This window comes from Excalfactoria chinensis, chromosome 1 (genome assembly GCF_039878825.1).
Source record: "Excalfactoria chinensis isolate bCotChi1 chromosome 1, bCotChi1.hap2, whole genome shotgun sequence".
Taxonomy (NCBI): Eukaryota; Metazoa; Chordata; class Aves; order Galliformes; family Phasianidae; genus Excalfactoria; species Excalfactoria chinensis.
In genome coordinates this window covers 169,136,283-169,149,167 of record NC_092825.1, presented here as the reverse complement: position 1 = coordinate 169,149,167, position 12,885 = coordinate 169,136,283, and the positions used below count along the sequence as shown (strand labels likewise).

The 12,885-nt window shown below is 41.8% G+C and overlaps 1 protein-coding gene across 3 annotated transcripts in view; it reads right to left on the bottom strand.

Annotated features, from left to right (window-relative positions):
* The window catches only part of ALKBH8 (alkB homolog 8, tRNA methyltransferase), a 58,451-nt gene that overhangs the window by 6,151 nt on the left and 39,415 nt on the right, over positions 1 to 12,885 (bottom strand). For all 3 annotated transcript variants that reach the window (XM_072343740.1, XM_072343756.1, XM_072343749.1), the window contains exons 9-12: positions 11,634 to 11,788; positions 10,629 to 10,894; positions 2,957 to 3,106; positions 233 to 1,596 (exon numbers count right to left, since the gene is read on the bottom strand). In XM_072343740.1, coding sequence (XP_072199841.1) covers positions 1,027 to 1,596; positions 2,957 to 3,106; positions 10,629 to 10,894; positions 11,634 to 11,788 — 1,141 coding nt within the window. In that variant the 3' untranslated portion in view covers positions 233 to 1,026. The remainder of the gene's footprint in view (positions 1 to 232; positions 1,597 to 2,956; positions 3,107 to 10,628; positions 10,895 to 11,633; positions 11,789 to 12,885) is intronic.

Below are 12,885 nucleotides of genomic sequence, written 5' to 3'. Positions count from 1 at the left end.
CACTGAAACACTGCCCCTTTTGAACAAGTCTGAAACACCTGAGACAAAACGAACTGCTCTCAGCTCCAGACATTCTGTTTCTGTACCTCTCAAAGCATTCTGAGAATATAAATTGAGAGAAAAGACCTTGACCTAAATACCTGCATCTCTTGTACAGATTAACTGCTTTGTCTGCAGAGAGCAGACTGATGTCTGCAGGATTAAAGAGTGACCTAGACAGGGCTCTGAGCACCTGATAGAGCTGTAGGTGTCTCTGCTCATGGCAAGGGAGTTGGACCAGATGGCCTCAGGACAGGTCTGTGGGGGTCCATGGAAGAGCCCTCAGCTGGGGGAATCCCTGCTTTCTGAAAAAGAAGGAAAGGGAGGCAGGCAAAGTAACACATCTGAGACTTCTGCTGCTACTGCTCAGTGAAGACCGGACCTCCAGCACAGACTGCCTCCTCTGGTCACAACATCTGAGGTTTGCTGGCACAGGGCAGGAACCTCCACCTGCAGTAAGGAATTACACACAGCAAGCTTTACTCACCGGAGCTTCCCAAGCCAGTGATCCCCATGACAGAATCCTAGAATCATTAAGGTTGGAAGAGACTACTCAGACCATCTGGTCCAACCATTAATCCAACCCCACCATGCCCACTACGTTTCTCAATGCTACATCTCCACATTTCTTGACATCTTCCTACCTCTTCTTGAATGAACAGAATCCATGGTGACCTGAAATGACAGTCAGCCCAGTTCAGTCAGTCAGTGCACAGACACTGTGTCTGTCCCTCAGTCCGGGAGTCACCCAGCCCAGCTCTGCTCCAAAGTCAAGTTACACTCAGCAGTGTAAGGGACAAGCCCATGCAGTGCCTCAATAAAAAATTAAACCAAGAGTTTAGTCATTATTTTGCTAGCACAGGCACGCAGTGTTCATTACCATTAATAAACGGTCTTTTATTCTGATATTTGAAAAGAAGTAATAGCTACAGTCTGCATTAAAAATACTTCCACAGAAAAGAAGGGCAATGGAGGAAGTACCGCGGTCTACAGCTTTTCTAGAACCACGCACCAATTTCCCTGATCATAGTAATTCTTCAGAATCCTCACACAGTCCAAGGATCTGCACGCTGCTTCCAGTTCTCCTTCACGGAACACGTGGTAGTAGCGGTGGAAAACAGGGCTGAGTTCCTGCGATTCCTTACAGCCAGTTGGAAATGACACTTTGTCAACACTCGCCCCTTTCTTTTTGTTGCCACCTTTCAGGTGCCAGGGAACCAGCATATCCTGGGAGTGAAAGGAGGTCCGGTTGGTGTGAACAGGAAGCCTGGAGTCTGCTACTGGCTTTGCAGCATGGCATTTGTCCTCTGAGTCATCAAGGAGTTGGTCAGAACATGCTGAGCCTTGGATGCTGCTATCAGGCTTTTGATCATCAAGCAGTCTCTGGGGAGTGTCAGTATTGCTTTCCTCCTCCTTGTCCTTGCTGCTATGCTTCTCCTTAAGATATTTAGACTTCTGGTTTTTGTATTCTTGCTCCATTGCCCAGACATAAATGAGTGCCGTTCCACCAGGCTTTAGAAGCCGGGCTAGTTCACGGATAGCTGCCAGCCTTCTTTCCTATAAAGAAAAAGCAGAAGTGGGAAGCTGGCATACAGATAAACAGAAAAGACGGGAGAGTGGACCTGGCAGGACCATCCCCGATGTATAATAAAGGTCAGTGAAATTTTTTCTACTGGGCTCTACTTTTTGCCTGGCATGTATGAGCACACAGTGCTATACTCCTCTAATGACCAAGCAGTGGGAAATAATTCATAATGTAGGCCACGATACACAAAGGAAACCATTTTCCTGAACACAGTTCTCTTGCCTTTTGAAAACAGTGCTGTGCTGACCAGGATTTCCTGGACATTTCAGCCCAGTTGGAAATGATGGTCTATCAATGAAGTCGATTGAGATCTTCTAGTCTTTGAAAGGGTAGATAAAAGCAGGACAAGGGGAAATGGTTTTAAGTTGAAGGAGGGAAGATTTAGGTTAGATGTCATGGGGAAGTTCTTTACTATGAGAGTGGTGATATGCTGGAACAGGCTGCCCAGAGAGGCTGTGGATGCCCCATTCCTGGAGGTGTTCAAGGCCAGGTTGGATGGGGCCCTGGGCAGCCTGGTCTAGTATTAAATGTAAAGGTCGGCAGCCCTGCCAGGGGCTAGAGCTTGATGATCCTTGAGGTCCTTTCCAACCCAAGCCATTCTATGATTCTGTGATGATCTAAAATTCTAGATTAAAATATAGTTTGCAGTCGAAGAAGTTAAATTCACAGCTTCAACACAGATCCTACAATCACCCCAATGAAGATGTGTCAGCCTTCTCCAAAATAAGTCTGCTTCCTATTTTTCATACTGCATTTGGAAACATTCACTTCATTTCTGTAAGGTGACTCTAGGGTATCACAGTTCCATGGTCTAGCAGCTTGTTACAGCTGCACGGCTCCTGCCTGAAGCTCAGACAGCACAGAGATACAGGGACCAAATGAGCAGTGTCCCCTTTCTCTTCAGGATTAATCCACAGAACTAAAACCATGAGATCTGTTCAATATCTGAGCCTGGAAATGATGCATTTCCTGAATCTCAAAGCAAAGCCCACTTTCTCCAGAGTCATTAATTGTAAGCAGAACAAAAGGAAACACAAACACCTAGAAGATTAAAGTGCCAGGAAGTGCAAGTGTACCCAATGGGGAGAAGGAGAATGCAAAGAGAGTGTCTCAGAGGTAGAGCAGTCCAACAGTTTAGTTCTGCTCTGACAACTGCTTAATACCAAACACACCCCTTTGATTTTCACTTCACATTGCTGTTCTGTTTTGTTCCCATGATCCCAACCTATTGAGTTGTTTTGCTGCTTTTTTCTTTTGTTCAGTTTTAAATAATATTAGTAGCTCTGCAGAGCAACGCAAGAGCACAGTGGTGCACAGAGAAGGGCGACTTACTGCTGTTGAAAAGTGGTGGATGACAGCAATAGAGATGCAGGCATCACAAGAACCGCTCCGGATCGGCACTGACAGGGCATCACAGACAAAAGCCTGGGAATGTTTTTCTCCACAAATATCCACAAGGTTTTTGCTGCGATCACAGCCGATCTGTAACACAAAGTGTTCCATTAAGCTTTTCATAAGAAGGATAATTACAAGACTGAAAAATGATTTTCACTTGATGCTTCCAGTAATAGAGTCATCACAGTCTCCTACCAAGGTAACACATTCTAGTTCAAAAGAAAACCAAGAGCAAGCACAAAAAATAGCCTTCATTAAGAGAACTTTATGAATCCTGGATACTGACAAAAAAAAGACAAAAATGTTCACTTAAAAGCGAAAGAAGCAGATCGGCTGCTCGCTCATCACAGCTCCTCAGGTTGGAACCAAGATAGGACAGAACAGCTCTCAGCATAACATTTTTCAGAACGGGCTCCGATGGTATCTTGAGACCAGAAAACAGCAAAGAGGTGACCAAATCCTGCCCTGGTATTTTCAGTTCCTTTCAGCTGCCACCCTTAACACAAGGACAACTTAAGCAGACAAATACTGAACTAAAAAATGCTGAATCTACAAGTATAAATGCCAAAGTGGAGACTCTGAAGTATGTCGCACAACCTCACGTTCTGTCATTTCAGTCTAGGTAAGGAAGTGCTGAGGTACATTCCCTTTCTACCTCAGCACCAAAACACACAGAAGGCTAAGTTCTCATCTTCAGCACAATGCAATTTTCCAAGTTCCTGTACAGTCCAAATGATCTCTAGCATCTGGATAGGGAGCTAGGAGATATGGTTTAGGGGTTATCTGTAGGTATGGTAAAGGGAGGATGGTTGGACTAGATGATCTTATAGGTCCTTTCCAACCTTGTGATTCTATGATTCTATGATCTCCACAAGCCATTCTGAAACACGGCATGAAATGCTTTTTTTCCCCTTTACCCAGTGTCAAAGACAGTAAGAAAAAGCATCTAGGAAAAGAACCTTTTCTTACACTCTTGCAAAGAAACAATAAATCCAAACGGATTAAGACCCTTCTATAGGGATAAATGGAGTGATGCATACACCACCCTCATTTTTACGTCTGCCAAGCACACATGATATTCAAACCAAAAACCTGTTACAAAGTCATATATCAAACTCAGCTTGCATGAGAACATGAAATTTATTTTTGTTTTCAATGATCAGCAGCAAACAGATAACCAAGAGCAGAGTCAGGTTCCTAAGTAATTACTGCTGACAGTGTTTATCTTATTTCACGCAGGAAGAATACTAAACCATCCCTGATGCCAGAAGTACAGCAGATTGCTCCAATTCATCAGCTCAGCAGAGACGACAGGATTGCCAAAATTAAAAATCTCTTTTGGAGCAATTGATAAAAATAAACACATTTTCCATTACATCTCCCAATTAATTGTGTTAGTTAAAATTCTTTTAGCTTTCCATCTACCATCACAGCTTTGAAGAAAACCAGGATTCTGTTCCAGCCAGATTTCCTGAAAGCTTCCAAGTGAGCTTCCAGAGACTTTGAACCCTTTGGGGGAAGTTCTTTACTAGGAGAGTGGTGAGGTCCTGGAACAGGCTGCCCAGGGACATTGTGGATGCCCCATCCCTGGAAGTGTTCAAGGCCAAGTTGGATGGGGCCCTGGGCAACCTGATCGAGTAAACATGGAATTTGGTGGCTCTGCCAGTCAGGGGGGTTGGAGCTTCACGATCCCTTCCAACCTGGGTCATTCTGTGATTCTGTGAGCATAACTTTGGGTCCAAAGTAAATGAAACTGTTGTGAAAATACCAAGCTGAGAACCCAGGATAACTTTCCCCCAAACCAGCACTATGTGTATGTACATATTGTTCTGACAATTAGCTCTAAACAGAACTAAGAAGATCAATCCCAGTAGCACCTTCTTCCCATTTATTTCTTGGCCTCTTCTCAGGGTTTACTGAAGCACAGAGTGAACAAAAGAGGGAAATCTTGTTTACTTGGAAGTAAACATAAATCCCATCATTTCACACTGGATACCAACTGAAGTGTCTTTAAATTACTCTCATCATGGAATGAATTTAGCTGACAACCTGCATGCTGGAGATTCCACACCTCATTACCAGCACCCTTCACCACTTCTGCAATTGAGACATTAGAATGCAGTATTTATTAAAAGTCAAAGGACCCAATTTGATGCTGGCTGAAAGAGGAGGAAGAAGAGTACCTGCAACTTTCAAAAGCTTTCCCAGAAATAATTGCTTGGGCCCCACGCTTGTGTAGTAAGAACAGGTTGGACAGTGAAATTTAATCTTCCCCTCCAAAAATGACCTTGAAAGGGACTACAGTGTATGTTAATGAAACTCAATGAACTGCAAACAAGAACAAAGACACAACTGCTAGAATGTGAATTCCTCATTTGCATCTAAATTATATCAAATAATTACGAAGTCGGGCTTACTTGTAATGTCATACTTGTTGAAGTGAATCTACATCCAAAGCAAAAAGATTCCATTTTGCAATGGAAATTGAGACCTTGAAATGGACCGGTGTGAATGCACAGCTGCTCTGAGATAGGTGCATTCAGCATACCTTTACGTTGGCTTTGATATAAACATTGTAATAGGTGCTGCATGCGTATACATAAACTCTGAACGTGTGGAGTCATCCCAAATCCACCTGGTGCTGGAGTTAAGCAAATTTAGCATCCTTACTGGAATTACCCTTGCATGATATTTTAAGAGAATGATAATCAAGGCATTTCCATATTTGGTAGCTTACAAGAAACACACATTCATTCAAAACCAGTTACGTACTGGTTTCAGCCTCTTAGAAAACAAGAAGCTGGCAACAAGCAGCTAATTTCAGTGGTGCGGTGCCAGCTTACAGGGGGAAACCAAGACTATCTATGATTTTTATGAACATATAAAGCATATTTCAGAACAAGAGGCATGTCTCCTCAGAACACATCTTCAGCAGGAGATAGAAACCTCAAACTCAGCTCTTCCCAATTCTGATTTCTAATTCCGAAGCATGAGTGAAGCTTTGCTGTGATGATGCTGCGTTCACAGAAAACAGTTCAAAGAAATGCTTTTACGTAGTTTTACTTCTTCTCTCTCCAATCAAACACGCAATCAAACCATTACATAAAAATCTCGAAATGTAACAATAATGCTTTAATTTTCACCGGTTCATATTGCTGATGTTGATGCTTACCGTAGGGTACAGTCTGAGTTCTCATCTAGAATAGCATAGAAAGGTAGAGGAATTAGCTCAGTGTCCAAAATGAGGAGGATCTTAACCTAGAACACTCCTTGGTGAGTTGAGCTTTAAACATTTTTAAGGTTTCATATTTCTTCTTACCTCTCGAGTCCTCTCTATCTTTACATACACCTATTTCCTGAGTTTTCCAAATCCAACTCATTGCTTCAGACACCCAGTTTCTTATTTATCTCACACAGCACAGCTGACTGTTCAGCTGAATCCACCTTTTAGCCAGTCCACCTCTCAGCAAGTTGCTTTGAATCTTTTAGCATCTCCTCAGAAGACGGGATTTTGGGCACTAATTTTCATTATATCTGGATAAACACTACCTGCATCCAACTCTTGTTTTTAAGCCAGGAAATGTGTTATCAGCAAAGCCTTGGATAAATGAAAGAAGTAAAAAAAGACTAAGATGAAAAGGAGCAGGAAAGAGAAAAAGAGAAGTGACACCTGTGACTTCTATGAATTTCCAGGAGCTCTGTATTGGGCTCCTTGGAATGAGATAACACAAGCAAAGATCCCATCCCGGACTTCATCTACCCAGCTGACTTCATCTACACCATTTCATCCAGGAGTAGTTAAAACTAAATTTTATAAATCTACTTAATGCAGTGGCATGGAATTGATCATTAGGGGAAAAGAGCACTAGACAAATAGCTTGCTTTGTAATGGTACTGCAAATCCTGCAGGCTTAAATAAAGATAGGTAAAGACAGGTCAGCATCGCCCACCATTATGTATTTTCTTTCTATGTTATCTCATCATTACTAAACTCCATCTGGCTGAATGAGCTCATTTGAGTATCTGTAAACCTGACTGGTGCAGCACATTAGAAAGTAATAAAGGAAAGTACATCTAATTCTGAAATCCAACCACCAAATGGAATGATATGGTTCCCTAGAGAATTGCTGCAGCTATAATTAATGGCGTCAGAGCCTCAAGGAACCCAATTACATTCCAACACACACACGAAGAAAAAAAGACACCAGCACAAACACTGCAAGACAAATCTCTCTGCTCCAGTTGGTCTGCCTGCCCTTTAGTATTCTTGTCACGTAGTGTTTTGTTTCTCCATTCCATGCAGTCAGGGTGCCTTCTGAGCTCTCTTCAGACCCAGATCTCCCACCATTCTAACAATTCCTATTCACTGAGAAAAAAGGGCAGGAAAGGTTCCTCTGCTTCACCCTTCAATTGCTAAAATATCCTGTGATCTGGCTCCAAGTATACCACTGCCAGTTGGTTTTGCCCCCTCCAGGTTTTATTTACTGCTAAGTCCTTTGGATAGGAACCTGCCCTCAAGCAGCATGGATCCAATATAGCCATTTTATTCAACATTAATGCAGATCTTCACCATTCCTCCTCCCCAAACCCTGGCAAAATACAGTTTAGGACAGTAAAGCAGAGAAGAAGGGAAAAAATAACAATAAAAAGATATGAATGTCTATATTAAAACAATCCAGTAGGGCTCCTGTACTGCCATCATTTTTCTTCCTAGCATAACTACTCTGGTGAGTAGAGTCACTTCTCTCAGTACAAATATCTACCCAATGCTTTTTTCAGTTGCTACTACATTTCCTACCAGTGTATCCATTCAATTAGAAGTGTAAACCAGAAAACTGAAAGGCTTCAGTCACACCTTAGTCCCACACAGGGATGCCCCTATTGGGATCTGCACACCATCACACCTGCACAGACACGGGAAACCATAAAGACAGAGCTACAGCCCATAAAAATGGATAAGATATGCTGCAATTATATCAATAGGCTCTGTAATGAAACCCTTGTGGTGCTTATGTGTGGGAAAGGCTGAAATACTGCATTCTATAGAATAAAAGCCCTGTTTATAGATATGGATGTTGAGCTTAATAACACTGAAATACAAACAGTCAAAGTGTTCAAAAAATCCATAATGAAGTTGGATGGGGAGGGGACTGCATAAAAAACCCATCCAACCAACCACATAACCCTGCAGACATTTCTCTTTGGTACTCTTTTCAACAGTTAAAAAAGCTGGGAGTGACAGAGAAGAAAAGTAATCTGAGACAACTGGACTCAGATTCTTTCTCCGGTCTTTCCCTAACTACATCAGACATGGATTCTATCACTCCTGGACATTCTTAATCTCACTTTCTGTTTGTCATGAAATTGCCGTCCCTTGACTGTGTCTCAATAATGCAGCCATTACAAAACTGTCATTTTCACTGAACGTAACTGTAATTCTTCACATCTCATCTAAAGAACCTGAAGTAGATATGACAGTATGGGGCACAGTGAAGATATTTTCAGAGAGAGTACCTCCTTATAATGTAATATAAGGAGGTACCTTAACTTTGACCCACCATTACAGCTACACCTTGAATGCTGTCTATAAACACAAACTAACCTGTGTAGCACATTACTTGCTCTTGGGTCCCTCTACCTAGTTTTCAGTATTTCTGAGTCAAAACACAGCAAGCTACATGGCTGTGCTAACAGTGCTCTCCCCAAACACTTATTTCACAACTCTTATTTCACACCATTGCTTTCTGCCTCTTTGCTAACAGGGCTTAGACTAACAGCTCCCATGCACTGAGCACCAAAACTTAGCAAGCCACAGCAGTGCTGCGAAGGCTGAAGCAATTCAGTAAGCTTCTGCCTGACTTTTATGCCCCAAGTCAAGAGGAGAAAATGTGGGGGGAAACTGACTCCCTGTACATAAAGGCCTTATCTCAGTAATGCATCTAATACATAAAGTATACTCTGTATCTCCTCTCCCTCGAATTCACACCCAGCCCACAGCAAAGGGCCAACAGAATGAAAGTTTCCAGATTCTGATTTTCAACTGTTTCAAAGTCACCTTTAAAAGCCTCCTCTCTTTCACTTTTCACACTTTAGATTTCTGCAGGTACACATGGAACTAGTAACTCCTGCAGTAACTAAAGGGAAGGGCTGGCATTCCCTTAACTGCCAGGATATGCACCTTACCCTTGATTAACTGCGGGCCACAGAGAACACACAGGTGCTGGGAATTTCTGAATACAGCATCTCGAAGAGATTTCACAACAAAAGCCCACCACAGGCTACAAAACAGCAATTCACCAAATTAATTCTAGGACTAAATGACCTATATGAAGCCCTGGAAAAGTTTTTCCTTCTCTACTTAAGTTTAATGATTTTTCTTGCAGTCAGGAGTGAAAGACTGAAATGTATGAAACATAAACAATTATTTTCAGCCCACAGCAGCCAGGCACAAACACGTCTACTTATAAATCAGCTGATTTTTTTCCTAGCTTATAAGGGAGTAATGGAAATTAATGTACTACAAACACAGACAGGGCTGTAAATAACAACTTATGTTTTATAGCTGTATAAAAATAGCAAGATAGAAACTTCTGTTTCTCTGTTGTAACAGACAAACAAGTCTGACTTTTATTATTAATAATGAATGCTTTGACTTACAAGAGATCCATCAGGCTTGAAAAATTCTAAGTGCTTCATAGTACAAACACAAAAGAATCACAATTCTGGAACAGGCGAGAGCACAACACACACCTCTCCAATATTTATTTGGGGCAAAAAGAAAAACTTTGATGTTGCAAAAAAGGCTCTTAAATATTTGCAATTAAATATATATATATATTAAATTAGATATATATTAATATATACTAATGTATTATAAATATATATATATTGCTTTGTATTTGTATGTCCTTCATGTCCCCATTATTGGAAGAGAGGTAAGTAAAAGTGGGCTAAGTCACAGACCGTGAGACAGGAAAGGTGATGACAACACATGAAGAATGACATCAGGACTCTGGAAAAGCAAGGAAAAGGAGCGAGAAAAGTTTGAAATCTGAGCTGAAGTAGAGATTCCAGAGGAATTTCGTTGGCATATTTATGTGGCCTATGCACAGATCCAAGTGGAGAAGCCAGACACTACTGTTCACAAATAAGCCATGCCACCGGGCCAAATGGAACTGAAGAGAATGTGTAGAAAGAAGCACTGCTTGTGGTGATTTCAGCAACTCATACATTTCCCACCCACCAGCCAAATTACACACTTGCTGGAAAAACTCAAACTGCCCTACTCTTTTCCCTTTTAAGAACCTTACTCTACAACACCGGCAAAAAAGCCAAAAGGATCCCTTACAATTATTCTACCCACTGCACCCATTACTACTTCTTCTATTAATATAATCTGACTTGCAAAGTAAAAATGGGTTTGAGAAAAAGGTTGCCACACACAGCAGATCAATGTGGAAGCCTAACATAACTGGTAATTCACCTTCGATCAGGCAACAGCTTCCTGCTCTTAGCACTTTTCCCACAGCTGAAGCTCCAGCATCTCACAACTGTGAGACACAATAGAAACTGGTACTGCTGAAAACAAATGACAGTAGCTACTACTTACCATGTACAGATCCCTGTTGATGCCTAGATATTTCCCATTACCACAACCAACATCAGCAACTATTGACCCTTCAGGCAGCGACTTGAGAAACTCTACAACTCGAGGCCATGGGCTGTGCCTGGTACTGCTGAAGTGCGTGGCAATCTCTTCATACACCTTGTGTACATATTCCTGCTCCAGCTCCGAGGCCTCCATCTCACTGTGAGGAAATGATGGTTCTGCTCGTCTTTGCTGTCCTTTCTGGCTGTCACAGACAGATGGGTAAACTAGATGCAGCAACAGAAAAGCAAGAAAAAATTGTTAGCAAAGTCATTCTATTCTGAATAAATATTCTAAGCAAAAGAAAGCAAAAAGTAAAATACTGAAACGCAACAAATGCTTTATTCCCTTCTTCACCTTTCAAAAACTGAAACGTGGATCAAACTGCAGATGTATTCGATGATTTTATAACAATCAATCTGACCTCGTGTAGTGGAGGCTGTCTGTAAGTGATCAGGACAGGTCTGTTCTCAGGACACAAATGGATTTCATTTCCACATAACTATTGAGCCATCTATCAACTATCACCTGTCCTAAGGTTCTATCACTGCAGATAAGCATGGCTCTATTACTGCAGATCTGATTGCTTTTCCTTCCCTCACACACTCATCTTCACAAAACTGCAGTTCTCTTCTAGTGAAAAATCACCAGAATTGATGAGAACCCAAAGAATAGTTCTACTTCCATTATAGTTGATTATTCCAGCACTTGAGGTGCCAGTAAAATCCAAGATTTCAGATTAATTGCCTGACTCAGGTGTTACACAAATGTCTTGCTACCCTTAGAAACTCCAGCAGCCATGTGGATGCTATCAGTTCAAAGCATACAGTACAGTGAACCATGAACTGTTTACAAATAGCTACTAGGACTGCCAAAACTAACTAAAGGGGCAAAATACTTTCCTCAAAAAATTCTTGCATATCAGAAATAACCATTTTGACCAGAAATGCACCTCAAGACACTTACTGCAGTTGCAAGAACTTCTCCTCACTTTCCTAAATGTAAATGACGTCCTTGTTTCCCTTCGTTTTAGTGTCAAATCTCTAACATCAGCAGTGATTGTTCCAACCTTCTGTCCAAGTTCAGATGCTTGAATGACATCGTATTTTCTGGGTGTAATCCTAAAACAAAATAACATAAAATCAAAGATTGATTTAATTTGCATCAGAAAAAAAAAAAAACAACCATTCATCTTCATAAGAAGGCAATTCTTAAACACTGACAAGCGTGACTACAGCACACTATTTAATGTACTACTGCTTCTGTTTCCAGATTATGTTTTAAAGAAAAGAGGTACTGACACATAAACTAATGAAGTTAATTAACGTGTTATTTAATTGAAATGAATTACATTTTCTCTCTCTTCCTTTCTTTCCCTCGGTAAGCGTGATTATTTTGTTAGGACTTTATCTGAAATATACTTCTTAAAGATAAAATACGCTACTAAAAATGGTGGCTATGGATTTAAAACAAGAGTATTGACCAGCTCTAAACTTGCAGATTGAAGTTTTTTCTTACAAGCAAATCTCTTCAATTAACTCTGCTTTACAACACAATTGCTTTTCTGTTAATTGACTGGAGAATATATAAAGACTGGAGCACATCACAGATCTGCAAAAATGCTCTTCAGTATCTTTATTGATGACCTGGATGAGGGCATTGAGTGCACCCTCAGTAAGTTTGTAGATGACACCAAGTTGGCTGGAAGCGTCAGTCTGCCTGGGGGTAGGGAGGCCCTTCAGAGGGACCTGGATAGGCTGAATAGCTGGGCTGAAGCCAATGGGATGAGGTCCAAATGCCGGGTCCTGCACTTTGGCCACAACAACCCCAGGCAGCACTGCAGGCTTGGGGCGGAGTGGCTGGAAGAGTGTGTAGAGGAAACGGACCTGGGGTTATTGATTGATGCTCGGCTGAACATGAGCCAGCAGTGTGCCCAGGTGGCCAAGAAGGCCAACGGCATCCCGGCTTGCATCAGAAACAGTGTTGCCAGCAGGAACAGGGAAGTGATTGTCCCCCTGTACTCAGCACTGGTGAGGCCGCACCTCGAGTACTGTGTCCAGGTTAGGGCCCCTCACTGCAAGAAAGACACTGAGGCCCTGTTGCATGCTCAAAGAAGGGCAACAAAGCTGGTGGGGGATGGAGCACAGGCCTTATGAGGAGAGGCTGAAAGAGCTGGAACTGTTCAACCTGGAGAAGAGGAGGCTCAGGGGAGACCTTA